Raw genomic sequence first — 27,968 nt, 5'->3', positions numbered from 1 at the left:
GTATTACAAGATGACACCGGTTCTTTTGCTTATTTTGCTTATAGATCCCATATTCATCATCCATCAAAACCTCTCTAGGTTTTTTTATGTGATGCTTTCTAAGATATTTGACAAATGTTATTTGGACTTTCAAAGTTATTAGCAAGTACGGAATATGTCCTTGCAATACTATATTTGATACAAATAATAATCAAGAAAAAAGAGGCAAAGACTAGTTTATTGCCTACTCAAAATTACACGACCTTTGGCCTAATAGTAGCTTAATTTGTGGTACTACTAAGTGAAACCTATTTAGTACTATACTACTTTTTAATTATTTGCTAAGTACTTTTTTTAACCCTTAAATATTCTTCTATCTTACTACATCTCTATTAATTTTGATGAACTTATAATGGCACCTTATCTCCTTGCTTATTGCTCCTCTAATGCCGTGTTGTTGAGGTGCTTTGGTAGTTTTCATCCACAAGTGGGTATGGGCCCTTCAGACAAGTAATACCATTGCAATTGGGTGTAATTACTTTAGACAAGTAATAATATATTATTAGATTATATAATATAAGTCATAAACATTTAAAATCACAAATTTGGAAAAAAAATTAAAGAACAATGAAGACAATATAAGATAATTATTCTACTACAAATACTTTCAAAGATTATATATTTTTAATAATATATTAAAATCTAAAGATTTATTATTAATAACTATGACACATGTTGGAAAGAATTTTTTTACGGTTATTAAATTTTGTACCTTGAAAAAATTTCATTCTAAAAACACCTTTAAGTTCTTTTCTTCAAAAGAAATTTTATAAAAAAATATTACTATATTATATTGTAATAGATATAAGAATTATAAAACAAGATATCAATTAAAAAGAAGAAAAAGTATTTTTTATAGTAAGAAGTTAGTAAATTCTAATTATATTATTTTGATAGAAGTAGATATTGTTATAATATAATAATCATTTATTTAAATATTTTTAATTAATCTTATCAAAAAAATGGTTTAAAAAAATATATAATTAAAGTATTTTTTATTCTTTTTTAACTATTATCAATAAATTAAATCAAGATTCATTAAATTTTATAGGATCACCTTAATTTTGTATGTAAGTACTAATAGTGCATGATTTTTTGATGTAAGGATTTGAAACACATTATTTAAATTACTTCTGTTTAAATTATTTCTGTTTTCACTTCTCAAATAGTTAATTACTATATGCAATTTGTAAAATAAATTTTCTTAAAATAATAATATTTTCCATTTAAAAATATAGTTTTTTTCAATTTTCTTAAAGCTTTATGAAAATTAACTAATAATTTTTTCATTCAAATCAATGTAGCAAAAAACATTTTACATACAAATAAATACATTTAAGTATCACACTGTTTTTTTTGTAACCTTTTTCTTATCATTTTTTTAAAAAAATGGATTAATTTCTACCATAAAAATTTTAAAGTTGTGAATGTCTCTAAATCTATTTTTTAAAAAAAATTCAAATTAAAATAATGCATGCTAGTTAAAAACAATTCCAAAAATTTGACCTACATATATCTAGAAAGAAAGCTTAGATGATGCAAGCAAAGAAATAATTACACTATTTAATAAAATTCTTAAAATTTTATTTTTTTTCTATTATACTCATCTAGTATATTATTCTTGGGTTTTTTTTGTAGCTATTTAATAATAATCCTTTTTATAAGTTACTTGGATATTTTTCACTAGAAAATTTTATAAGATTATATAAGATTGGTAGGAACCTTTTAAAAACTCCAAAAAAAACTTAGTAATCTTATTGAAGAATTCAGGAGATTCTAAAGGTTTTTAAAATATTTATAAAAATAGCTCAAATATCTAAATTATTCTAGAATATTTTTAAAATATATGACATAAATTTTTTAATTTATTATATACTTAAAATAATAAAAAAAAAAATATATATATATATATATATATATATATATATATATATATATATATATATATATATATACAATAGGATAGTAATTTAGTTACTTAGATAGAACTCTTACTAGAAAAAAATTTTATAAATAAAACCTACACAAGAAATTCATTTATAATTAGAATTATATATCATTTATTCAAAAATTTAGTAACTAGTATACTTTTTTCAAATTATATCTTTGTTCAATTCTAAGACTTATTTAGATTATTTAAATTTAAAAAATTATTTATTTTATTTTTAAAAATAAATAATAATAATCAATTAAATTAAAAAAAAAAATCTATAAATATTTTTAAATATTTTTTATGTATTTGTTTCTTGTTTTAATTATAACTTATATATTTTAAGTTTGATATCATATAAAAATAAGTTAACTACACATATATTTTGAAGATATTTGTTAAATTATAAAAAATAATATTAGGTATTTTTATTATTATGTTTAATAGTACAAATTATTAATACTATAATTTGGTACAATAAATATAGATTCCTATTAAGAACATAAATTGCAAAAAAATGTTCATTTTTTTTTATCATATTGCTAAGTTTGTCTTTTATCAAATTGAGTAACAAATAAATAATAGAATATAAATAATATAATGTATAAAAGTGCAATATTTATATCTCTTTTATAAATGTAATTATGTAGTTAAATAAATAGATTTTATAACCATTAGAGATATTCCTTTAAAACTAATCAACTAAATCAAATTAATATAATTTAATTTTAATTTAATATTTATTTATGCATATATTTGTACATATCTATATATTAAATTATAATGATAATAATAATAATAAATACAATGAATAACATCATCCCAATAAATAAATAAATTAACTCATTGCAGTTATTGTTTCATTATTGTTATAAAATATGAAACATTATATTTTAATGTAGACTTCAAACCATATTTGTAAAAATAAAGCAAAATACTGAAAAAACTGAAAACAATTTTCCAAACCACTCCACTATCAAACTATTCAAGAATCTGTACTAGATTGAACACACAACCTCTAGATTTTGACATTTGGGCATCAAATCCTATTCACTTTGTATAAACTTCCGCATCATGAAATGTAGTAAACTATGCTAATAATTTAAAAAATATACAAATAATTCATTCTTAGTATTATAATAAAAACAAAACAAAAGAGTTTGAATCAGCTGCAAGCATAAATCGATTCAGTCTCTCGCATTCAATATAGCTTGATAGTGAGGCAGAGAGGACCAGGATGCTCACATTAATTTGTATTAAGCAGAGTTCTCACACTTGTTCACAGGCTAGACAGCTCATGTAGCATTTAAACCATGAGAATTAAGTCCATTCTGGCTGTGTTCCCTTGTAGAGGCATGGCCATTTAAGACCGTGCTTCTTTACTTTGACCGTTGCTCAAACTTGAGACCAAACAGATAAAACACATTTTATAATACCATTATGCTGTGTTTTATTTGAAGGCAATCAAATGCATAGTCCTAATCCAAACACTGTCAATGTTAAGCGTGAGTGACAAGTGGGTGTTAGCAAAATTGGTGTTTCAACCACCTAGTGTTGTCTGCTGGTGCTTTTTCACTCTCGAGCAAGCTGTGATGTTGAAGTACGAAGACAATGGAAAACAACGTCCAGTACACTGCAAGTTTTTTTCATGCTTGCACAGAAAATTGCTGCTGAGGACACCATGGCATTGACACATTCAGACTGGGTCACCGTTGAAAGAGTGCACCGTAGTTTTGTGTAGCGTGGATCTTCATTCAGACTGAGTCACCGTGATTCCAGTAACGCAACAGAGTACACAAATTGAACTGGAAAGTGTAAGAAAATCCAATGAATGTGACAAATAGATTCGTCACTCTAGCATTGCACACACAACAGGAGTGCTGTGATACTTCAAAAGAGAGAGAGAGACAGTTACCACACAACTTTATTGTACAAATGGCTGACCATGTCTTGAGACAACACATCAGAAAGCGTTTGCTACTGCTCTTCATGGTACAGCTGTTAGAAGAAATGCTCAGCTGAGAAACCAGCGTCCCACAAGTACAATAGGGCAAAGCTCGTCAGCGTCATTGGTATATCACTGACAGCCATTGACTAGCAACACTAAACATTCCAGAATGCCAGGTCCCACATCCAACTGATTTATCAGCTGCAGTGTCATGCTAACTTATCCTCCTCTGCACAATCAATTCGCTCAGATCTACGTCAGGGTCTGAGGGGGGTGTCAAGGGTGAACAACGAATTCCAAATCTATTATATAATGCAGTTACTATCTAATCCCGGGTTCTTTTACTGAAAGCATCTCAAATAGGGTAGTGATCTCAAATAAGGAGATTCGTACAAGCTACTGCTACTGTTCTGTACAGTATGATCGGAGCACTGACAATTGGTTGCCAGACTCTTAGATGGTCAACCGATTTCCCAGTGACGTGAATGAATATTTGGGTGCTGCAGAAACAAAGTCTAAGGGCGATCTGAGCTTTCATAATGAGTATCAACTACCGAGTGGATCGAAGTTATGGTGCCTTGAGGGACGTGGAGGTCTCGTGGAACACCGTGGATTGGTGCACACCTGAAACAAATAAAGCTTGCTCAGCAGCAACACATCTGATTGTAGGTATTCGACAACACAATTCCCAGCGTCTGACACCAGTTGCGAGAAATGCCAAGCGTTTGGTTCTAGATCAGAAGCTTGGCCAGAGCGAGCAATTTCTAAGATGTTGATCGAATAACCGGTGGAATCACTGAAATCCGGAAACCGACAGTTAGACGAGGTTAATGACTCGCGACTTGAGAAGAATATCTTCGGCAGAAAGGTTCATGAGGCTAGGACCCGGGGCATGGCCTTCATCATGATCGAGGATAAACGTCGCCGAGAGCAGACAAAAGAAAAGGGTTCCGATGCGTGAACTTCGAGATGGGGGACCGTGGAAATGTAGTACGGATTCGGACGATGTTTATCTTCTCAATAAAGCTTGACATGAAGCGATCAAAGCCTGCATGCTCAAGATAAAGGGCCTGGTACTCATCTTCCAGTGAATTGGCCATCGTGGTTTAAGACTCCGGCTCGCAACAAGCCCCTTTTGCAATCATTCCCAAAGGTTTCATGGTTTATAGTAGTTTTTCTGCGACTATCCAGATGAACTGCAAGTGACAACCGCAAAATAATCCCGTGAACTACGTAAGTCGCGCCTTCAAAATTTCTAGGATTTCTCTACCGCTCGTCGCCTCTTTCGATATGTACTTTTCGCTCAGGTATATGCCCTTCTACATGACCCTCGCAGAGTTTCTGTTTTCTTCGCCATCGCTCCATCCCCCTTCAAATCCAGAAAAGTTTCAAGAGAGCAGCACTTGAGAGTGGCGCTTGAATCGTCTAAGGAGATACTTGAGTGGCCGGCAAGCACCGGGCTGTGTGGGACCTGGCGAAAATTGGAAGTGGGACGGAAGTGAAGTATGAATTCATACCAATTTTTCTTCCCATTGATTTGTTGCTTCATGGCCAGCACATATCTGAAAGGAATCCAAGGTGCAGATGTCTCGAACCGAGTGGAATCTCTACCTGGCCAGCCGCCTGTGAAGTTCAAGCAGTATGCAGGGTACATCACAGTTAGCGAGAGCCACAAGAGAGCGTTCTTCTACTGGTTTGTGGAAGCTGATCACGAGAAAGCTGCTTCTCAACCCCTGGCATTCTGGTTTAACGGAGGTCTGCTACAGCCAGATGTTTTTAGTTTTAGAGAATCCAATTCGTAGCGGTAGTTTCAAACTTCAGAACTTGAAATTTGCTTCTCACACAGGATGGGCACTAGGCGGGCCTCACATTCGTAACACAAATATAATTAGAGTGCACTTGAACTTTAAGAATTTGGTGATTGTCGGGCATTATTTTCTTCCCACGTAGATTGAGGTCCTCACGAAGTTCCTAGAGAAGGAAACTTAGTTCTAACTTTGAAACGGTTGAGATGAAGCAGGACCTGGATGTTCATCTGTTGGAGTGGGAGCGCTGGAGGAACTAGGGCCTTTCTTCCCGAATTACAACGGCACGGGACTAGTTCGTAATAAGCATTCATGGAATAAATGTATGTTTTCGCTTCTTCTCATAAACCTCAAGGTCAGAGAATGTACCAACAGTTCAATCAAACACAAGACTCTTGATGTAGAATACTCATTGAGATCCCTCAACATAAAATCTTGTGTGGGTTCAAATTCCACAATGTTATTGCTTGAGATTGTGAACTTACTGAAGTCTGTACAGCCCCTGTTGTCGCGTTGTAGCAATAATGATACTTTCATTCCTGCACTTTGTATTCATCATGTGAGGAAATCCTAATGAGTTCCGTGGAGCCTTACACAAATCTGATCAGCTAATGGTGGGTACCTGGGAGGTTGAAATTACAGTGGCTAACATGGTATTCATCGAGTCACCTGCATCTGTGGGCTATTCATACTCCAACACATCATCTGACTATTCCTATTTCTCAGACAATCTCACTGGTAAGAAGCTGGGATCCGTCTGACACTCCTGACATTCTTGATCGTGAATGTCAAGGTGGGTTCAAGAATGTTTCATCGGAATCATAAAATCGTATGGATTGTACCCCCTTTCGCACTAACTTACTTAGTAAAGATAACTATACACGCCAGGTCCTGAATAGAGAATAAACTCTTGCAGCTCAGGACAACTTGGCATTCACCCTTGGATGGTACGACAAGTTCCCCGAATATAAGAAGAATGAGCTCTACTTGACTGGAGAGAGCTTCGCAGGTAATCCTTTTCCTCGGAATTGACAACTTCGACATTGAGCCTGTAACCCTCAGCAGAGCATCTACTCTCCGATATGGTTGGTTGCTTCACTTGTATCTAGACTCCTGTCGAAAACTTGGGAGGCACTGCATGTATGCTTCGCCTAAAAAGAGGTTTATCCGCATGCAATCCCTCTGTATTGACAATTGTGTGCTGGGAACAGGGCACTATGTGCCAGAGCTGGCGCAGCAAATACTGAACTACAATGAGAAATCGACAGGCTTCAAAATCAACCTCAAGGGATTTGCGGTAAGGTGATTACCGACAAGTTTTTTACTGTTCCTCCAGATTAAACTCCGTACTTAACGTGTCAAACTTCCTGACTTGTGGAAACGAAAATGTAGGTGGGTAATCCTGCAACTGACGCCTATTCTGACAACTTGGGAGCTACAGATTTCTACCATTCCCACAATCTTATCTCCGATGAGACATACCACAAACTGAAAGAAAATTGCGACTTTGCATTCGACCTTCCAGTTGACTATTCTCTCCACAATGCGACATGTTTGAATACTTCTAGTTATGCCCTCGACGTGGTCATGAGAGAGATCAACATTTACAACATTTACGGTCCACATTGTAACCCACCTGCCAAATCAGGCCGTCCCCAATTCGTAAAGGTGCCGTTTAACTCTCATCTTGAATATGGATGACCTTTTTGCCACTTCTATTTCTGCAATGACTTCAATCTAATGCTTTGTTAAGGTCAAGTTAGGAAGCAACTCAAAATTCTGTAGTTAGAGATAGCATTCAAAACGTAGTTAAATGAGCAGAGAATGTAACGTCACGACAATTACGTTACAAGAAACTGCATTGGCATCTAACAAGTGGGGTTCTACAGAGAATGGGCATGGTTCAATTGGCAGGAGTGAATCCATGTGCACCAGATAATGTAACACCATACCTGAATCTCCCTGAAGTAAAGGTTGCCTTACATGCTAGAGATGATATCAACTGGACGCAATGCAGGTAATCCTGTCACAACTAGTCCTGGTTCTGTAGGTACGCTTAAGAAAGAAATTTAGGGCTGCCGTTGACCTCTTTGATTATCAAAATATGGTTGGATATAACCATCAATCCATTGACTCTATTCTCCTTAGTTTCCCATAAGTTGAGTAGTATGAATCTCGTTCTCTGCTGCAGCCGAGTAGTTGGAGCAAACTACACCATTCCGGACTACACCAGATCTATACTACCCCTCTACCGGGAGCTTCTAACTAAGGGCATTCGGATCTGGGTATACAGGTACACAGGGACGACATATATAAACCCCTGATTCGTGATGCATACTTTGAATTCGTTAGTTATCTGCAAACTGCAGAATTTTTTGAATCCATGGATCTCTGGCGAAGGTTCTTTACCTGAAACCTTCGTGATTGCAGCGGCGATACGGACGGGGTGGTACCAACGACTGGGACTCGCTACTGGCTTAAGAAACTGAATCTCCCTGTACAGACGGCTTGGTACCCTTGGAACTACTCCAGTCAGGTAATACCAGCGTGCAGAGCATCTTCTAAACACAGCTCTCCATAGCTTTTAACTCTCGCCCTCCAAGTGGAACTCAGGAATAGCTTCATAAGAGTTAACTGTTACATCCTTACATCACTCCTCACAACCCATTTGCATGTGGGCTGGAGCTTCTTCAAAACAGAGGGTAACGGGATAAAAATTTCAGGGTTGGGGGAACAACTGGCAGAGAGATTCTCCTCAGCTTCTCCTTATTAGGGGCAGTCCAAATCCACATGCAAATGCACTCTTGTTCTAAACGTCTTTGTCTGTTGATTGTCCATTTAATTTTCAGCATAATGGCGTCATTAACGTAGTCGTTTACATTCTGATGGACCTCAGGTCGGAGGCTGGTCCCAGATTTATGAAAACTTGACATTTGCTACCGTCAGGGAGGCAGGCCACGAAGTTCCTACTTACCAACCTGGTCGGGCGTTGAAACTATTCAAGTGCTTCCTGAAGGGACAATCATTACCAAAATTCAACTACAGAAAATAATCGTAGATTGCATAGCTGCTAAAATGCAACTTCGCCCCATACATAAATTTAAACCATTACCAATTGAAAGATAGCTACCTCATTGAACTAATGAGTAAAATGCTGACCACTCGAGACAATAAAAGAAGGGCAGTGGGAGTGTTCGATGTGCCGACCACCCCACGATCAATATATGGGTATTGTCCAATAATGATTTGACAAACAGTCAGAAATTTCTCTGTAACACTCAACAGTCCCTTGATGATTAGAAAGGCTGAATTATAAAAGTTAATTTCAAAAAGATACGTTCAGTGAACATCACAGAAGTGCCACAAAGAAATTTGAAGACATGAGCTAGGAAAGGACCGACTTGCGTGAATATCAGATGCACAATTGACACACCTATCTGGAAGCACTAGGAAAATCCGATCATGATTGATGAATAATCTGTTTGTTGTGAGCAACATTACATATAGCTGCCTTCAGCAGAGTGATTTGTGAAAAATAAAACGCAATTCCGACACAAATGCACGGCTTCCATTAACCTCCATCATTAGGTTGTTCTACACTCCAGGATTCAAAGAACATGATGCTTAAATCGTACCCACGGATACGAACTATTGGAATTATGATCACACAATACACCACAATGTGGGCGTCATGCGTGGTGGAGAAGAGATCATAATGAACTGAAACTACAAAATTGACAAGTAGGGATTGTTAAAAATAACACTAAGCCATACTATTAGATGCAAGCTCATATCGAACCTCCTCCATATATTCGTGTATTGTTGTTCTTGCTTCTTGTAAAGCCTGTGTGGCTTCCTTGTAGGCTGCATCATATTCGGCATCTGATTCAGCAAGTTCCAAAGCACTCTCTTCCTCGTGGCCGTGAGAACACAGATGATGCTGGACTTTCTTACCTGCGTGTGCCTGTGCACGATCTGATGGCCTTCCAGCTTTCCGCAAAAGTTGAAGTGTAGCAGTCTGGGTTTAACACAATTGAGGGTCAAAAGGAGCTCATTTCGTAAAAAACAAATTATCAGGAAGAGAAATCTGAACCTCAAAGACATTACGACTTGTAATCGAATGTGTTGTATGAGATACTGTTCGATTTCGCATGCATTTCAGGGACTTACCATCTTCAAATTCTGTTTCTCTTGAGCCTGCACATCTTGAAGTATATCTGCGAGATCTTGCCTCGCAATTTCGGGTCCTCGCAATGCTGCTTGAATATCAATCACCTGAGTTTAGTGATAACAAGACGAAAATCATAAAGTCAGAAAGACCCAGATAAAAGGTTGTTTAGAATGTTCAATCACAGTCCTAGTAACAACAAGTGTAACGTATAAATCTCAGCCTCAAAAGTTTAGGAAAACAGTAGGTCAGCTAAAAAATGCAAATGCCACCCGGCCCAACTTTGAAGGCAATAAACCATTTGGACACAAAGCCCAGTAGAAAGTCTGGAAGTTAGCCCCTTGACTATAAATATCAATAGCTCAGTGTTGCAAACGACACATGTCACTACGTAGACTAATTGGATAATAACAGTATGACCTAAAAACTAAGTGCCGGTATGCCTGTCATATAAGTTGTCCTACTTATGTGGGCTTCCAATCTCTACAAATCGCATAATCACTGCACTCTAACCTTACATATTTTATTCTCAGACCTGTCTCGAGCAATCATTAAAATCCGTGGTGATCCTGCCACATAGTTGCTGAAAGGAAAGCTCCGATCCCGATTTCAGATAGTCCGCAAACCCACTGCGAACTCAACAAAAACGTCCTTAAAAACTCATTTCAGGCAGAAGTTAGAGGGACCAAAGAGTCAGCAGCATACAATGGCCACGCCGACATACTTCTGGTTTCCATTCTGTCTTCTATTAGAATATTTAATTTACTTGCATTTTGAGTGAGCTAGTAATATGAATTTGCAATAAAACTCACATGGCTATCAAGTTGCATTGAGAGAACTGGTTGGCAGAAATTTGAAATACCTACATCTAGGTCTAAACTCTACAAATGCTGCAAACTAATGCATATCAGACATACCACTCGCTCATGAATCAAGCACACCTCACGTCTGTCATGAGTTTGAATAGAACATTGACACGATATTTCCACCAGCTTCTAAACATGCAGGCGGCTCCTCTACTTCAGAGACTTACGCCTGAAGTGTCGAGTAAAGTCCAGCCCGACGCTCCTGCACCTTCAGAAACTCGACCAGCAGCTGCATCAGACAGAGTCACAGTCACCGCGTGAGGTTAAGATATGTAAACCTTGTTGGAATATAGTCCTTGAAAACTAAAAATTCGCAAGGACCAACCAGATCCTTATCACTGGAAGCCGAACAAAAGCTCCACACAATACTAACTCCATGACAGGAACTTGTCTCTACTTGCCTGTTGAGAACCTGGCTTGGGCACAGATTCATGAGATGAAAGATTAGAAGCCGCACATGATTCTACCTGTCTCAGAACTGATGATGAATCCTAAAAAAACGGTAAGAGAAATCTGTTAGAACTTGTACAATACAGACTGCACGAATGGAAGTTCAATAGTTGCAAAAAAAACAAAACAATACAAAAGTGGCGAGTGGGAAGACGAATCCATCACACGCCCGTACGAACAATAGCGAAAAATTCACGCTCACAAAATCCCTACACCCACTCTTCCATCACATTCACCCTGGCGTACTGGCCGCCATTCAGCTCAACATGTCTCTCAACATTCCTAAGCATTTAACATTTCCAACCTCATTCAGTCTACCACGCACGTGCCATGAGGACGACGCCACAGCTGCCATACGGTAAACTCAAGGAGGACTCCAAATCACATTACAAGCATACCTCAGATGCACTTTGTTGCGACTGCCGAGACTCGCCATGCGCTTGCGCATTCATCTCCATTGGTTTTCACTCCACGATCCTCAACACTCAATTCTAAACTCGGAAATATCAACAGACCTGTCAAAATCAAGGATGCAATCGATCGAATCCAGCACAAACACGCAGCAGGTCCAAGAATACTTGACAGACATCCTGGTAGGTTACATTAAATTAAAGAACCCTTGAGGGAAGAAAAAGGGGTCTGAGCAGTTTTAAACACAGTTCTGGGCGCCATTCTACGCGGCATCTTACACGCGGTTTAGCATAAATTGTACAGTTCCAATCACAGTCCCACGCGCAGTATTGCACGCCGTCATGCGCGAGGTCTTACACGCAGTTGGGTCAGTGTCGCTCTGTTTGCTGTCGACGCAGCGGCTTCTGTCGATAGAGAGAGGAGCTTGCTTTCAGTGTTTGTAGCAACATCAGCGATGGCGATGGCGGGGCCCGTGACGGGTGAAGAAGTGATCAGCGCGCCTCCTGCGTCTTCTTCACTCGCCCGATCTCGTCTCGTCCCGGCTGCGTGCGGGTTGCTTGTCCTCGATGCGCTTCTCACGGCAGTCATCATCGCTCGCGTTCCTTGTAATTCTATGCTCTTTCATTCCTTGCCTGTTGTCCGCGCAAAGTAGAATACCCCGCATTCATATTATACTTGCGATGTCATTTCTGAGCTGTTTGTCTTCTTCCCTCTTATTTTGTTTTACGTCGTTTGTATGATGACTGATCCCAAGCGCTTACACTTAGGTTACACTGGCTAGGATTGTTGTGAGGAAAATTGGAAATTTGAAGGAATTTGTATCAGTAAAATTTGCATGCATGTGGAGAATCTTTTTCTTTGATTACGTGATTTTGGTTCTTCCGACAAGAACTTAAGGAACCATGGGTTGTTGCTTGTCGACTTTAATCGAAGCGAATTTATCCTTTATGAATTTAAATTGTTATTGCAAGTGTAGAGGAAGTAGTTTTTGATGCTGGTTCGTGTCTTATGACGTTGATCTGAACTTGTGCTTTGTATTTTCGTGTATGATTCTTGTGACTTTAGACACGAAGATTGATTGGGATGCCTACATGTCACAGGTATGTCTTGCATCGAGACCCTGTCCTACATGCTTTTAACAGTGATTTGAGGCAGTATATGTACTTGCTAAGTCGGAGAAAAACCATAAATGCTACTTTTATAATTATCTGGCATTCACTCATCCCCTTGTTGTGTATGAACTTGGTGTATGCTAGGCTTATGAATGTTTTTAATTTCACAAGCTGACATCGCTGGCTCAGGTAACAGGATTCCTGGCCGGTGAAAGAAATTATGCTGAGCTTCATGGCGACACAGGGCCATTAGTGTACCCTGCAGGTTTCTTGTATATATATGCAGCCATCAAGCGTATCACTGGTGGTGCCGTCTTTCCAGCACAGGTCGGTCAATTCGTCGTCGTTCCTTCTCCAAAATTGATGAAGTTGATGAGTCGCGGCCGTAGCAATGATGATATCCCAAGTTAATTTTCGCCACTTTTCACCCGTCTATCAATTAATGATAAGACTTATGGCACGTGCATCATCTGTTTTCTTATCTGAAGTTTCTTCTGGTATGTTTCATTTACAGATAGTTTTTGGGGTGCTATATGTCGTAAACCTCGGCCTTGTTCTTTGGATCTATATCAGGGTTCAAGTGGTACGTATTCAACCCTATCTAATATACATGACTAGGTGATGTGCGTTTATCAAGGTTGAATTTTGAAGCTTGACTTATTCATGTAGCGTTTGGTACGCCACATCTTTCAGCTATATGTGAAACTGGTCCCCACAACAGGTACCATGGTGGGCACTCTCATTGCTCTGTCTCTCAAAGAGAGTTCATTCAATATTTGTTCTCCGCCTCTTCAACGACTGTGTTGCCACTACTTTAACACATGCATCTATAGCACTCATGCTACAGCAACATTGGCACCTTGCTCTCTCAGTTTTCAGGTTCGAAACTAATCACATCTTCGAAGTAAATTTACTAGGCATTCTTTTAGAGGGTAGGAATATTCGTACGTACAGACTTCAATCTTTGCCATTCAAATACTATGTAACTAACAAATGACGTCATTATATGCCATCCAGTGCTGCGGTGTCCGTGAAAATGAATGTGTTGCTATTTGCACCGCCTTTGCTGCTCCTGTTGTTGAAGGTGAGCATCTCATAACTTTTTCCTCCTTCATCGTATGAATAGACTTTTGCCAAATCAAATTCGTTGTATAGCAAGCTTCAATTGTAGCTTCAATATTTCACCTTTTAATCCCAATGTTGGAGTTCAATATTCCCTGAGTACAAAATAATTTTGATGTCGTGTTTGCAGAGCCTTACTATTCCAGGTGTGTTGACATCACTTGCATGTGCCGCATTATTTCAGGTTGTCTATTCAATACACGAGTTTCTGTTCCAACCAAAATGTATGAAGTGGGTTGTCTATTATGCACTTCCTGATGATATGTTGGATGCTTGTCTAGATTCTTAAATTCTTGAGAAAAGTTTTAAAGAATAATTTGGCAAAATTTAATGTTCTTGAATTGTGCTACTGAAATGTTGTCACTAGTCAGTTTGCATATTTTGATCCAAGGTGATAGTTTGTTCTCACCAGCAGTGTAATAACATGTAATACAGTGCAACAAAGATTGCCATTCCATATATTGACTCCAAGATCTCTCCTTGCAGGTCTTAGTGGGCATGCCTTTCCTCCTAACATACCCCGTTGAATATCTCTCTAGAGCTTTCAACCTTGGTCGAGTCTTCATCCACTTCTGGTATGACATTTTTCTCACCGCCCCTCATTATTATCAGTCTTACTACAAGACAGAGATTCTGCACTTTATTTTATTTTTTATCCTTGTTTTTAATGTGGAATCGCTCTCACTATTTTATATGCAAGTAAATTAACCTTTTGACTGCCGTTAAACATGTAACATGATTGGCAGGTCAGTGAACTTCAAGTTTTTTCCAGAGGACGTTTTTATTTCCAAACCATTTGCGCTGTCGCTCTTGATACTTCATCTCGCCTTTCTGTACTTATTTGCTCAATACAAGTGGTGTAGGTAAAGATCTTGGTCGTATTTTTGTTCATTGCATTTTTAGTGTGACTTTTGTAGGCGATTCATTTCGTTTTTAATGCATTTAATGGGTGGTCCAAGAGTTAATATTTTAGTCTCTTTTCGCTGGGCAGACATGAGGGAGGTGTTTTACAAGCGTCTGGCCTTAAAGAAGTGAAGGAACATAACAGGGAGTCAGGCATCACTATTTTTAAGAGGTTTTTCAGGATTTCAAGGCCGCTTTCAGACAACCGTATCCAGTCCATATATTTGGTTAAATTTTGTTTATTATGTGGTATCTTGGATAGTTTTTATGTGTTTCATCTACAAGAACTATCATTCGCATCCTTGTTTTTCTTTGATAAATCTGCTTTTAGATATCGTCACTGTACTCTTCAGTGGGAATTTCATCGGCATTGTCTTTGCACGGTCATTGCATTACCAGTTCTACTCATGGTAAACTGTGTTCGAAACATTTCTTTCTCCTTTGGTGTATCTGTGCTGGTTGTGTTCGATTTATCATAGTCTTCTTTTCCAACTAACACTAGCAACTGTTTGAGCAGGTATTTCTTTAGTATACCATTTTTGCTATGGAAAACAAAATTTCCCACTCCTTTCCGGTGCGTTCCCTCGATTTCGACTCGTAATGGAGATAGAAAATTTCAAACCATTCTAATTTTTCATCTGTTTAAATGTTGCTGTGTTTATCCTTTATCGTTATAACCATGGGCAGGAGAACGCAAGTGTGTACATTCATGAACTGGTGTCTAGGACATTAGTACTTTTTGACCTATTCTGACTTTGGTGTACAGACTGGCAATATTTGTTGGGGTGGAATTCTGCTGGAACGTGTATCCGTCAACACCGTTGTCATCAGTAGTGTTATGTTTATGTCATATCACTCTTCTCACAGGCCTTTGGTTTTCTTCATCTGAATATCCATACGAAAACATTAAGAAGGAAATCAAAAAGGTTGAATAGACATTCTATTGTCCGCGCGACAGTTCCAAAATTTGCCAGGAAGAAGCACCCCATGAGCTCGCACCGCGATGAAAGTAGCTCAGGGACATCAGAGTTATCCGCAACAGGACGAGGCCTTTCCCTGGTTCCAAGTCCAAGTCCAAGTCCCAGCCCTTCTATCAGAGAATTTGTGAAACTTAAAATCCAAGGAAAGTTGAAGTTCACTGGAGTTGAGGAATGTGGACTATGAATCCACAAATTGGTACCAAGCGCAGTGCAGCTGCCATCGCCATCCAGAGACAACCCATATGAAGGCCAATTTTGCTCACTGACTCATGGGATCAGACCCAACCCACAGCTCAAGTTCCTGCCCTGCCCCGCCCCGCCATAGACGCCAGGGCAATGAGGAATTTAGTCCAATAAAATAAAATAAAATAACTCATGGTCCATTTCTGATTTCAGCAATTGCCTAGGCCGCTTCTACAAGTTCAATTAAATTTTCCATTATTTGATAGTTGGCTGGATGTTGGTGTGTAACTAGATATATTCATGGTTGCATGTTTTCAATTTGCAGAAATATTTGTAATTTTGATTGATAATTTTCTTTTCAGCATGGATCATTGAATAATCTTATGAAAATGTCAGTCATGTTGTTTTTTCAATTAAACACTTATGTCTAGTATTTGAAATGTCTATTTTAATTGATTTCAAATTGGATTTCAATTTGTGTGGCTGATAGAGTGATTTTGTATGTGTCTTTTCAAATGAGATTATATGTCCATTTTCACAAGTATTGAGAAAATTAGAAAAAAAATTGTTCATACAGTGACTTATTACCATTAGAGCCCTTAATTTCTAACATGATTCCAAATTCATTCTGGTTCATTTATTCCTCTACAAAATTTTATTAGTGACCACCAAGATTCTATCACTAGATTAGGTGTTCAACTTTAACACCAAAACACATCCAAATAAAAAGCTTAAGGAGGTCCAAAAAAATTCAACATTTCCTCTTTGATTGGTACCTAACTCAAGTGGAAGTAGATGAATAGCCAAGACCAAAACAATGGAAGTAGCAAAAGGATAATAAAACTGTACAATATCAATAAACAAGTCAAACAGACATAGTTGATCAAAGCCATTGTTACCACCCAATATTGGAGGCAGGTTTGTTTTAAAATAATACACAACCTTCTCTGTACACAGCAGACTCTACAGCAAATGTTCCACCCCATAAATTGTTTGAACATGTAATAAAACAAATGGTTCTCCTCCTTTCCCAAAAATAAAAATAATAATGAAATAAAATAACGCAGGAAACAAAAAATGGAAAATAAGTAAATATCTATGACTACAATTTCTTTGCAGAAATTTATTGATTTAATCAATTTAATTGTCACAGAGATTATATTCTGTTGTACCAATACTTTTTTCCTTTTAATGTGAGGACATGCATACACACATGACAGTGCAAGAACTACTTTTCCTCCTCACTCTCATGTCATCATAAAAATGTCTCTCAAATTACACGATGAAGTAGTTTAGACTGGAGCCTCAGGGGCATCTTCTACAAACTAAGCTTACATGAAAGTGACTTGAGAATTGATATTAACAATATGCAACCTTTGTAAAGCTACTTCATTAAAACCCCATACCTTGTTCATCGAGAATTAAGTTAAGTTTGTGGCAGATGTAGAATTGGTGACCTACATGGCATGTCACACATTGCCATGGTGGACTCTATCTACACATTGTGTCATGTGCCCATGAGGGATTAAAGAATAAATTCATTGGGTGCAAATGGAAACAAATTATGTGGAGACTACATGTTAAGCTTGTTCAGTGAATTCCGCCTGTGTGTGCAGCAAATATCTAGGTAAATTATCGAGTTCCCTATTCACTCTATTCAGACTAAGTTCTCCTACTCTATCTTTCGAAGCAACCTTCACTTCTTCATCCCCAGACCCTTCCTTTCATACACAACCCTATTATAATGAGCATTAATCGTGTGCTGTTCTTCACAAATCAGACCCTATATTAGATATCCTAAACCCCTCGTTAATCTCGGGGTCACACACAGAGTATAGAATTCAGATTTCTTCTGGTCCAAAGCCACGGGCTTAGAAGCATTCTACCACGGATCCAAACTTATGCGTTTGTTTATGAAATGCCGCTGTACCGCAAGACTTTTCTGGGGATTCATAACCACGGACAAACTCTGGCAACTAGAATGCGACAATATAAATACGGCGATATGCTGTGTAAACTAGAAAACCACTTTCTATCTGATTGTGAAGACTTGAGATGAAGATTGTGTATGACTAGTCAGAATGCGGGAGAGGTACGGGCATCTTCTTAACCTCGAGTTGAGGGTAAAGACACAGCGACTGAAATACATAGTGATCGAACAGTAAATACATGTTCAAGAACAGCCAAATCACATCATCTAACTTAGAACTCCAAAAACAACGTCCACCAGGTAATGCATTCATAAACCATCAAAGATTCTGGCACAACAAACACAACCACAACAACCGATGGAACGTACCCAGATGAATCCGTGTTAAAAACTGACTTTCACTATTAAAATACTGTATGAGAGTCTTGATTTATCAAAATGTCAACAAAGTAATCAAAATTTTCCAGTTACTCCACGTCGATGGTGCCCTTCTCGCTAACATAGATACCATCTAAAAACTTCCTGATATCTTTCTTCTTGACGTGGCATTTCTGCACCAATCAACACCATGCACATGTCCCATACGACCGGACCAACCAAATAATTAGACTCACTCACTAGTTCACAAAACTTAGCTAACAAGCCTGAACAGCCACCGTATGCAAAACAAGAACACATAGCAAACAATTCCATAGTAAACTAAACCCTACCTGATTGATCAAAGCACATGACCTAGACACCAGCTCGATGTCGTTGCCTTCCAGCACAAGCTCGTCCTTCACCTTCTCGGACCGCGAGATAGTCACTCCATTCAACATCTCAACCCTACGCACCTGCACTCGCAAACCACCCACCACAGCACTTCAGAATCCTAATCTGCATATATCAGAGCACAACTCACGCAGACAGCCGCCGGAGACGTGTGATAATAGGATACACATTCCCTCGACTATCACCGGCTCCCACACTTCTATCAAGTTGAGGATCTTCATGAGCGGGCCTCAACACACATTGCAAAACCCTAAAATAAACTCATAACAAAACCCTAAACTCAACCCCTTCGACCAACACCCAATGAAGATAAAAAATGTACGGCACAGTGTAGTACCTTCTTCTCTCCCAAGAAATTCCTAATCTCGATGCTTTCCTTGGCTCCACCGAGGCTGGCATTGATGGGAAAATGGGCGTACACAAACCTCATCTTGTACCGGTAACCCTTAGTCACGCCAGTGATCAGATTGTTCACATGGCTCATGGCAGTGCGGATGGCGGCCATGGTCTTGCGGTTACCGAACCACGCATCGACCTTCAACTTGCGGCCGCCCTCTTGAAGCTGGAAATCCAGGTTCAAGTGCTTGAAGTTGCGGGTGAGCACACCGCGGGGGCCCGAGACGCGCACCTGCTTGGCCTTGATTTCAACCTTGACCCCCTCAGGGAGGTCCATGGTTTCCGAGGCCAAGATGGTCTTCATGGCTGCTGCAGCGGCGTGGATGCAAGCGAGACGACGCAAATCTGCTGCTGCTGCTGCACGACGAGCACGAAAAAGACTCAAACCTCGCCCGACCCGGCCTCCTCGTTCACTCAGCCTCCTCCGAGCAGAGGCGGCTATGGATGGATGGTCGCATGGGTGGATGATAAATATAAGATGAATGTTTCGTGTTGAGTTGGATAAATGTAGACGTTAATAGTGCACGAAAAACATGGATGAACGTGGTGGATGAGCGAGGAAAGGCTTCTCCTGCTTGTATGGGTTTATAGGTTTGTGCTTCGGTGAGGATCAGCATTGACCCAACTTAGGAGGACGTCATGAATTTGTATCACACCAATGTGGGTGGAAAAAAAAAAAAACATATACATCCAAAAAAATCCAAAAAATAATGTTACAAATAATCGTTTAAAAAAAAAAAAAAAAAAAAAAAAAAAAATTGGTTTTTGAACATTTGTATTTGTTTGGACGAAATGCTTGACTCGTTTAAGCTTGCAATAATACTTTAATTTTAAAAATCGTTTGGCAATGGTTTTGTATGCTTCTGATTTTTGGGGTTTTTTTGTTTGAATTTGAACTACGACAGAATCTAGGTTATGTTCCATTGAGATGAATAATTTTTGTACAGTGTGACAAATTTCAAAATTAAATAATGTTTATTATGTTTATTATGTTTATTTAGTGCCAATTATGGTTTTTTTTTTAAATTCTATATTGCCTGAAATCAGGCATAAAACATTTTCAAAACAAACACGTGGATTGGGATAATATCAATGTTTCGTTTTAACACATTTCTTTGCAAACACAGTAGATAATTGTCATCACAAATAAATAATAAATAATGGAAAAAAATATATTTGCTTGCAATAAAGCAGTGCATACTAATTGCACTAGTGCATCGATTTTGATTGTGTTCTATATTGAACTGCATTAAATTGAAGAAAAATCAATAAATTGTTTAAACATGTCACATGACAGATGTGTGTAAATATTTTGAATTATAATAAATTTGTTTTTGTATAACATAGGATATAATTAATTATTTATTTATTTACAGGTATCATGAACCAAATTATTGCAAATACCAACAAATATACTACCAGTATTAACAATTTCCATACATCTTTGATTCTATATGCATCAACTTATGCATAATGAATGCTCAACAAACATGACAATTACAGTGAACTTCATTCAAAATGCTATGTGAAAAGAAAATGAAAAATGAAACTCCTAAATAATAACGGTAATAATAACAACAATAATAAGACTATTACGGGTAATAACAATAAATAAATAGTTTCAAAACACATCTTATACCATGCAGCACTTTGTGTGTATGAAGTGAGAAAGGAGAATTTTCAAAAGAAATACCCACCCCTTTTCACTACCATGAGTCACCATGATGTCTTTGAAAAGTTTTGGAGAGTTATGTGGTTATATTGCCTGTATTGAAGTACCACTTATTTCATCTATTTTTCTTTATTTTTCTTTTCCAAAAACTTGGCGAAAGTGAGCATGAAGTATGTACTTGTTAGATTGGAAAAAGAGAGACAAGTGAAAAAGTGTTTTTGTTGTGTATATTGTTGTCATATATTTAAACTTTGTATCCTTCAATAGTGGATCAAAAGAGGAATTGGAATTGATTGCAAATTTTTCTTGGAGTAATCCGAGATATCTTTTTTGTCAGATGTTTCCTTTGTTAGATATTCAAATACCTGGAAAATAATAATATTCAACAAAGGATGTAGAATGAAAATAATACAAACACAAGGTCATTTAGGTCCTATTTTTTGGGACGATGTATTCAAAAAAGCTAGTGCATTATCACTTGTATCGAGAAAATTTCATTAATAGACATCCAATCTGATGCAAAAAAGGAAATACCATCCATTCAAAACATTTGTACTTTGTACAACAAATGGCTGTCAACATAAATCAAGAGTTGTTGGTTTATTTATGGAGAACTCTTGATTTATGTAAAGAAGTGTTATTTACTTATTTATATTTAAAAAATAATATTAACTAAAAAGATTACTGTAGAGCCTTCGGAAACAAAAGATAGATGAATTATTTGATATTTTAAAACTTAACATAATTTTTAGGTCAAAAAATAAATTGTAATAAAAGGTGACCTTTTGTAATATTTATAAACAATGCATTTGCACTTTTATTTCATTCATTTATCCATCATCATAAATGCTTTTTTTTCTATTTCCTTTTTAATTTTTTTTAACCTGATTTGTGTAATTTCTATCTCATTGTTTAAATTCAAAATTGAAAATGTACAAGTGAAAATTATTGATACAACATATTCTTACTTGACATACTGAAGGATCATATTAAAAGTTTGAAATAAGGAATTAAACTTATATATAGAGAGAGAGAAGAAAAAAAAGAAAAGAAAAAAAGAGACTGTGTGTGTGTATATATATATATATATACATATATGAAGAGAGAGTGAAAAAAAAGAAAGAGAGACTATATATGTACATATGTATTATTAGACTCATGTGTATATATATAGAGAAAGAGAGAAAAAAATATATATAGAGAGAGAGAGATAAAATATAGATTGTGTGTGTATATATATAGATAGATAGATAGAGAGAGAGAATTAGACTATGTATATGTGTGTATATATATGTAGAGAGAGAAAGAATTAGATTGTGTATATATATAGAATTAGATTCATATTTGTGTATATAATAAATAAATATATATATAGAGAGAGAGAATTAGACTGTATGTATGTATATATATATATATATAGAATTAGATTCATGTATATATATATATATATATATATATAGACAGAGAAAGAGAGAGTGAGAATTAGACTGTGTGTGTATACATATGTATATAGAGAGAATTCCCTGGTTCTAAACCCCCCCCCCCCCATCACCCACTTTATCAAGTAGAATACAAGTAAAGAAATGTATTTCACAATAAAAAAAATCCTTAAAAATCCTTAAAAAAAAATTCCAACTCTCACACCCACAAAAATTGTTATTCTAACTCTAATATCCTCGAAGATGTCGAACGATGGGTTCTTTAGAACGGAGGACAATTCCAGCAAGCTCCAGGCAATTTCCATCCAAGCCGAGGCGAAACGGACAGCGTTCACACGGCGTCAGAGGTTGCATGTCGTTCAGGCTTGGGCCGAGCTCCATGCAATATGCGGACGTGAAAGGGGACCCGAATCCAGGGAGCGACACCTCAAGGTGAGGTTAGGCTAATTCAGCGGGGTGCCGAACCACCTAGAAGGAACTTCGGAACAGCCCAGCCCTGCCCAGAAGGGGCGGGGGAGGGAGCGCGTCTCATGGAAGCCCAAGCAGGACATGACGGGCAGAGTTGGGCAGGGCAGGAGGTCTGGGCAGGAGGGGCAGGAGGGGCAGGAGGGGCAGGAGGGGCAGGAGGTAGGGGCAGGGGCAGGGGGCAGGGGGAGGAAGAAGACGAGCACACGGAGTTTCTCCCTGAAGCGACGCCATTGTTCTCTTTGCGTTTCCTTCCTCTTCCTCTCCCTCTCTGTCTTCTCACACTGCTCCTCTGCTTCGCTTTTTCTGCGCCTCAGAGTGCGGCAATTACCTGCTCCTTCGTCATGAAGATCTCCGTGAAGACGCTCAAGGGGAACCATTTCGATCTGGAAGTTAGTCCCGCGGATACGGTAAATCGTTGCCCTGTCTTGGAGTTGGTGTTGCTTGCGTTCGTGGTAGGGTTTGGTAATTTGAACGGGCATCATTGGTATCCGCGTGAACGTTTCTGTATCATGTTGTTAATTTTAGGGTTTCTGGTTGGGGTAACATATTGCATTGGGGTGTTTTTTTCTTGAATGATGTGCGTTGGGGAGGGGGAGATGGGGTGGTTTTTGTTTGGGGATTATTAGGGTTTGATGGTGTGTCGTAGTTTTGATTTTGGTTTCAATGGAGGCGTTCAAGTTTGGATTGCGGTTGGTTTGATAGCGACGATGGCTGTAATTAAAGATTGAAGTATTTGGCATTGTGTTGAGCTCGGTTTGTCGATGCAGAGTGTCGTGGGTTCTTGGTGTGGGTAGTATGTGCATTGAGTCCGTCGGTCACTGTGTTTAATCCTCTTTGCTGTGGGTTTTTTTTGGTTATCCATGAGCTAAGTATTCAAGTGACGGAAAAGTTGGTGGTAATGTAGGTGTTTTGATTTATCGCGCTCACGTATGTCAGCCTGAGTTTTTTATTTTTTTTATTTATTTTTTTCTTTCATGGTTGTACAGGTCTTGAATGTTAAGAGACAGATAGAAGATTCACAGGGCAAGGAATCATTTCCTTGTTCGCAGCAACTCCTTATCCATCAAGGCAAGGTGTTGAAAGATGAAACCACTATGGAGGAAAATAAAGTTTCGGAGAACGGCTTTGTTGTCGTCATGTTGACAAAGGTAACCGACCTCGTCACGCGGAGGTGGTCTTTTTGTATGTGAGCTGTGTATTTGTTCGTCATAGCTGGGTCTTAAGTTTGTTTGATATGGATTATTAAGTTTTTCCTGTTCTTACCAGATTGTCTTGGTTGGCAGGCGAAAACTGGGGCTGGTGCTTCTCCCCCATCTTCTTCAGGAACCACCCAGGTACACTTTTCGGACGCCTTATTGGTGCACCATCGATTTTATGTCTCTTGATGACTTAGGAATTGACCATCAAAACTGTCGGCTAGGGATTTTTATTGAGTTATATGATTTGGTCATGTTTGGAATAGGCACCTGCTCCCGTGGCCGCTGCTACCCCTCCTGCACCTGCGCGGAGTCCTGCCACTCCATCACCTCCGACCCCGGCCACACCTGCTCCGTAAGACGTCATTTTGCATCATCATTGGCTTCGGCTGTGCAGCATTACATTTTTGCTACATGTTTCCTTCGATGAAGTAATCGTATTGTCCCGAATGAATGTTACCTTGTTGGTTCCATGTAGCACCCGAAACTTCTCGTGTTCTCCCGTCACTCATTAAAATGTTTGTCGTGCAGTACGTCTGCACCAGCAACTACCACTGGCCTATCGTATGTTCCTCAATGTATCACACAACTGATTGCATTGTTGGACTTCTTTTGGACCATCTTTTTCAGGACACTTTAAAGAAGAGTTATCGAGTGTATTATTAACGTTACTGCTTTTTGCTTCGAATTAGCAAAAAGAATTGTTTGTTTTGAGTATGAGATAGCGACTTATCGTGCATTTGTGTGAATATTGGGGAAATTTGAGGGAAGTTTTCAATTGGGGTCGGATGTGGTGTAGATGGTCATGTAAAGAATGACCGTACTAAATATACTGTAGGTTTAATGGTGTTTTTCAATTGATGCAGAGCTCCCGCTTCAACTTACGGACAGGCTGCCTCTAATCTCGTTGCTGGGAATGTTCTGGAGACCACCGTACAACAGATTATGGATATGGGTGGGGGTAGCTGGGATCGTGACACTGTAGTGCGTGCATTACGTGCTGCATTCAACAATCCCGAGCGAGCTGTGGAGTACTTATATTCTGTAAGTGCACGCTTATCATTCTGTAACTGTAAACGAAATTTGTGGATATTGAATGATATATTCGAGTAACTTCACACCTCAGATGTATTGAGTCATATATCGGTTCTAGGTTTCTTTTTCCTTATTTAGAAATGGACAGCTTTTCAAGTATGTCTGTTATATCTTCTTGTGTTTGAGGTTTTGTAAACGATATTGTATTAAATTAGCTTGTCACGTCTATCCCGGCTATTGTTTCCATCGTTTGAGTATTTTTATCATGTTACAGTGAGAGTGCGCTTGATGTTTGCTGTGCAGTGTTGCTTCTAAGCTCCTTTGTTGTCTGCCTGTTTACTACTGCCTCTTTTGTATGCAGGGTATCCCGGAATCAGCTGAGATGCGACCTGTTGGGGGCCGATCACCAGCAGTAGCAGGAGTTCCAGCCGCAACCCCTGCTGCTCCAGCTCAAGCAGCTCCTGCGGGGGGACCAAATGCGGCTCCCCTTGACCTCTTTCCTCAGGTTTGTGCTTGACTCCAGTTTCTGCCGAAATGTAATCATTATGTTTGGACAGATTTATCTCATGTGATCTTTGTCCACTCATCGCACAACTCCTTCCCTCAGCTCACAAATTACAGATGAAGGGCACGGAGGGTTAGCGAAGTTTTTTGTTCATAATTCAACACATGGTTGTGATGAGGGGGCCGAATACATCACACCTTACATTAAGGGTTGTCAATATTGTGAATATTAGAAGATATTTCTTGAGTCAGTTTCAGAACCCTTTCTACATTATAATCGAGAAATTTATGCTCAAACTTCGAACGTGGCGTCTAATTTGCTTCCTCTTTGGATTTTTGAGCACAAGCTTCCAAAATATTTGGATACTTATAATTGTGTTACCTTTTGTGAATTTTGTAGGGTATGCCTGGCATGGCTGGAGGAGGTGGTGCCGGAGCTTTGGACTTCTTAAGAAATAACCCACAGGCATGTCATCTTCTTGAGCTTTGATGAAAACAAGATGTTTCATTTGAAAAGAATGAGAACAAGTTCTGTATTATTGCTTATAGCTACATTGGCTTTGATGAAGTCGCTGATGTCGGTTATCTGTGACTTGGCAGTTTCAAGCCTTGAGGACAATGGTTCAAGCAAATCCTCAGATTCTTCAGGTATTGCAACTTCTAATCATGCACACCACACATTTGATTACTTATTAAGGGAATTCTGTTTAGTATTATTAGTCCGTGAATGATAAACTGGATGTTATTGTTGCTTTGGAACGAAGCCCATGCTGCAGGAGTTGGGCAAGCAGAATCCTGCTCTTCTGCGTCTTATCAATGACAATCAAGCGGAATTCTTGCGTCTAATCAATGAAGCTGGTGCCGAAGGTGCTGAAGGGTGAGTTGACAGATTATCGTGCTTGAATTTGTTATGACATGTACATTTGTGGCCACCTCCATGAGGTATATATTTGTATCAGTAACTTTGTCTTATCTTAGGCTAAGTTATTGCTATAGACAGCTGTCGTTTTAATTTATCAGGGATTCTACCTTAGGTGTAAGGTTAGATACTGAGCTTGTGTGGTACTTTCTATGTCCGTGTACTGGATACTGGATTGAAACTTTTGTAATATTTATGAAATGAATGAACTCTGGGTTGCTGGTTTCTTGTTTTCTAAGTAGTGATTGTTATAAATATAGGGATATCCTAGGACAACTAGCTGGAGCCATGCCACAATCTATAAATGTCACACCCGAGGAGAGGGAAGCTATTGATCGGGTAAGTATGCTATTAAGAACACCGGAATCTTTTTTTCTTTTTTTTTTCTTTTTTTTTTCTTTCATAAATTTCTCTCCGGTTCCCGTAGAAATGATTTTGGAAAAGTTAACTGCCGTTTGTTATAATATTGGTGTATTGTAGTTTTAAGGGTTTTTTCTAAATCAACTGAAACAGTATGTAATTTGCTCGTGTTGTACAGTTGGAAGGTATGGGATTCGAGAGAACTCTGGTTATTGAGGCCTTCTTGGCATGTGACAAGAATGAGCAATTGGCGGCTAACTATTTATTGGAGCATGCTGGTGATTATGAAGATGCTTGAGTGTTTTTTAATTGGTGCACTACCCTCTGCATACTTTTCATTTCAGTCTGCGCACTTGTCTGAATTCCGCTGCACACCAAGATGATCATTAGCATTCTTGGGATGCTGTATGCGAGTTCGAGGTTCATGGCTTCTTAAGTCTGTAGTCCTTGAACGAGGACACGAAATGTTGTTATGCAGTGAGACAGTTGGGAATTAGTAGAATTGCTGGATATCCAGCATCATTTGTGAGCTGTTATATGCAGGCGGTTGGTTCTTGAACCTGTGATGCAAATTTTGATAAATTTTTAGGGGCTTGTAATGTTAGGCTTCATATAGGAAGTTGAGCACAGGGACAGTGCAATCACCAGATATTTTTACCAGAGCTAATTTAGCGTAGGGTGAGCTTATTTGGAAATCTGTTAATTTGAGCATAACATTGTTAATCATGGTAATAATGTGCTCTGGTAAGGTCTCTATGTGTGTTTAATCAGATGTAGCTCATCCTTTTAATTCAGCTTAATTGTGTTATCTATCATTCACTTAAAGCGCATCTGGACTTACTGCTACGTAACCAGTTTCAGGTCGCAGTTATAGGATTTGTCAAGATGGCTTGCGATTTGTCAAGTGTCAACCCACATGCTTTGCTTGAGCTGCATTGTTCTCAAGCCTATTATTTTCTTGATTTGTAGCACTTGTGCACTTGAAACAGGGGGTGCTTATCATCGATTAGCTTTTTATCTGTGAAGTTCTCCTGTGATCTCCTGTCAGGCGTGTTGAAATTCTTTGGTTTTACATAAACATTCACTCGCGTGTACTTGGTGAACTGAATTAATTCATGTGGTTGTCCACCTATATTAGCAGAAGATCACCTGGTTGTATCTAAGATTAAGCTTGGGTTTCCCTTGGCACTACGAGTAGTTGTGAGCTATCCAAACCAATGTAGTTGAGGCAATAATCTCAGACTGATTTCTCGATGAACTAACAAGATGTACTGACTAGTAAGGCTTTCTAACTTGCAAGGTTTATCAGAATGTACTTTACACCGATCGTGGATTGTGAACGGTGTGGACGCAAAAGATGC

General features: G+C 38.3%; 5 protein-coding genes across 10 annotated transcripts; 3 read left to right on the top strand and 2 right to left on the bottom strand.

Annotated features, from left to right (window-relative positions):
* The first annotated feature begins 5,017 nt into the window (after nucleotides 1-5,017).
* Nucleotides 5,018-9,069, top strand: LOC112287566 (serine carboxypeptidase 24). The gene is made up of 11 exons (XM_024530667.3): nucleotides 5,018-5,150; nucleotides 5,254-5,672; nucleotides 5,938-6,045; nucleotides 6,365-6,460; nucleotides 6,639-6,731; nucleotides 6,934-7,019; nucleotides 7,115-7,390; nucleotides 7,612-7,739; nucleotides 7,914-8,015; nucleotides 8,153-8,258; nucleotides 8,619-9,069. Exons 2-11 carry the CDS (start codon nucleotides 5,423-5,425, stop codon nucleotides 8,772-8,774), a joined length of 1,401 nt encoding a protein of 466 aa, XP_024386435.1. The 5' UTR covers nucleotides 5,018-5,150; nucleotides 5,254-5,422; the 3' UTR covers nucleotides 8,775-9,069.
* Nucleotides 9,070-9,160: 91 nt separating this feature from the next.
* Nucleotides 9,161-11,815, bottom strand: LOC112287568 (uncharacterized). 5 transcript variants are annotated; one of them, XM_024530671.3, is made up of 7 exons: nucleotides 11,605-11,815; nucleotides 11,158-11,247; nucleotides 10,924-10,985; nucleotides 10,426-10,519; nucleotides 9,893-9,997; nucleotides 9,677-9,740; nucleotides 9,161-9,586 (listed from the first exon to the last, which is right to left on the bottom strand). In XM_024530671.3, the coding sequence occupies exons 1-7, from the start codon at nucleotides 11,662-11,664 to the stop codon at nucleotides 9,486-9,488; spliced, it is 576 nt and encodes a 191-aa protein (XP_024386439.1). In that variant the 5' UTR covers nucleotides 11,665-11,815; the 3' UTR covers nucleotides 9,161-9,485. The 5 variants fall into 5 exon arrangements, with proteins under 5 accessions (XP_024386439.1, XP_024386441.1, XP_090109718.1 ...); XM_024530673.3 differs by having other exon boundaries at nucleotides 9,161-9,740; nucleotides 10,808-10,985; XM_090253592.1 differs by having other exon boundaries at nucleotides 9,161-9,740; nucleotides 10,832-10,985.
* A 209-nt stretch (nucleotides 11,816-12,024) lies between these two features.
* Nucleotides 12,025-16,267, top strand: LOC112287567 (dol-P-Man:Man(5)GlcNAc(2)-PP-Dol alpha-1,3-mannosyltransferase). The gene is made up of 13 exons (XM_024530668.3): nucleotides 12,025-12,222; nucleotides 12,683-12,717; nucleotides 12,919-13,056; nucleotides 13,244-13,312; nucleotides 13,451-13,608; nucleotides 13,747-13,813; nucleotides 13,982-14,035; nucleotides 14,338-14,426; nucleotides 14,598-14,714; nucleotides 14,843-14,961; nucleotides 15,086-15,164; nucleotides 15,272-15,328; nucleotides 15,521-16,267. Exons 1-13 carry the CDS (start codon nucleotides 12,072-12,074, stop codon nucleotides 15,687-15,689), a joined length of 1,302 nt encoding a protein of 433 aa, XP_024386436.1. The 5' UTR covers nucleotides 12,025-12,071; the 3' UTR covers nucleotides 15,690-16,267.
* Nucleotides 16,268-18,225: 1,958 nt separating this feature from the next.
* On the bottom strand, nucleotides 18,226-19,381 carry LOC112287569 (large ribosomal subunit protein uL6). The gene is made up of 3 exons (XM_024530675.3): nucleotides 18,956-19,381; nucleotides 18,558-18,680; nucleotides 18,226-18,398 (listed from the first exon to the last, which is right to left on the bottom strand). Exons 1-3 carry the CDS (start codon nucleotides 19,316-19,318, stop codon nucleotides 18,315-18,317), a joined length of 570 nt encoding a protein of 189 aa, XP_024386443.1. The 5' UTR covers nucleotides 19,319-19,381; the 3' UTR covers nucleotides 18,226-18,314.
* Nucleotides 19,382-22,824: 3,443 nt separating this feature from the next.
* Nucleotides 22,825-27,426, top strand: LOC112287222 (ubiquitin receptor RAD23b). Of its 2 annotated transcripts, XM_024530021.3 has the most exons (12): nucleotides 22,825-23,000; nucleotides 23,580-23,741; nucleotides 23,877-23,927; nucleotides 24,056-24,144; nucleotides 24,321-24,353; nucleotides 24,656-24,833; nucleotides 25,186-25,329; nucleotides 25,729-25,794; nucleotides 25,929-25,976; nucleotides 26,093-26,205; nucleotides 26,508-26,586; nucleotides 26,786-27,426. In XM_024530021.3, exons 1-12 carry the CDS (start codon nucleotides 22,935-22,937, stop codon nucleotides 26,903-26,905), a joined length of 1,149 nt encoding a protein of 382 aa, XP_024385789.1. In that variant the 5' UTR covers nucleotides 22,825-22,934; the 3' UTR covers nucleotides 26,906-27,426. The 2 variants fall into 2 exon arrangements, with proteins under 2 accessions (XP_024385789.1, XP_024385790.1); XM_024530022.3 differs by lacking the exon at nucleotides 24,321-24,353.
* The last annotated feature ends 542 nt before the right edge of the window (nucleotides 27,427-27,968 follow it).

The sequence above is a fragment of the Physcomitrium patens genome, chromosome 10, assembly GCF_059467195.1.
Source record: "Physcomitrium patens ecotype Gransden chromosome 10, ASM5946719v1, whole genome shotgun sequence".
NCBI classification, from domain to species: Eukaryota; Viridiplantae; Streptophyta; class Bryopsida; order Funariales; family Funariaceae; genus Physcomitrium; species Physcomitrium patens.
This window is presented reverse-complemented; position numbering and strand designations above follow the sequence as displayed.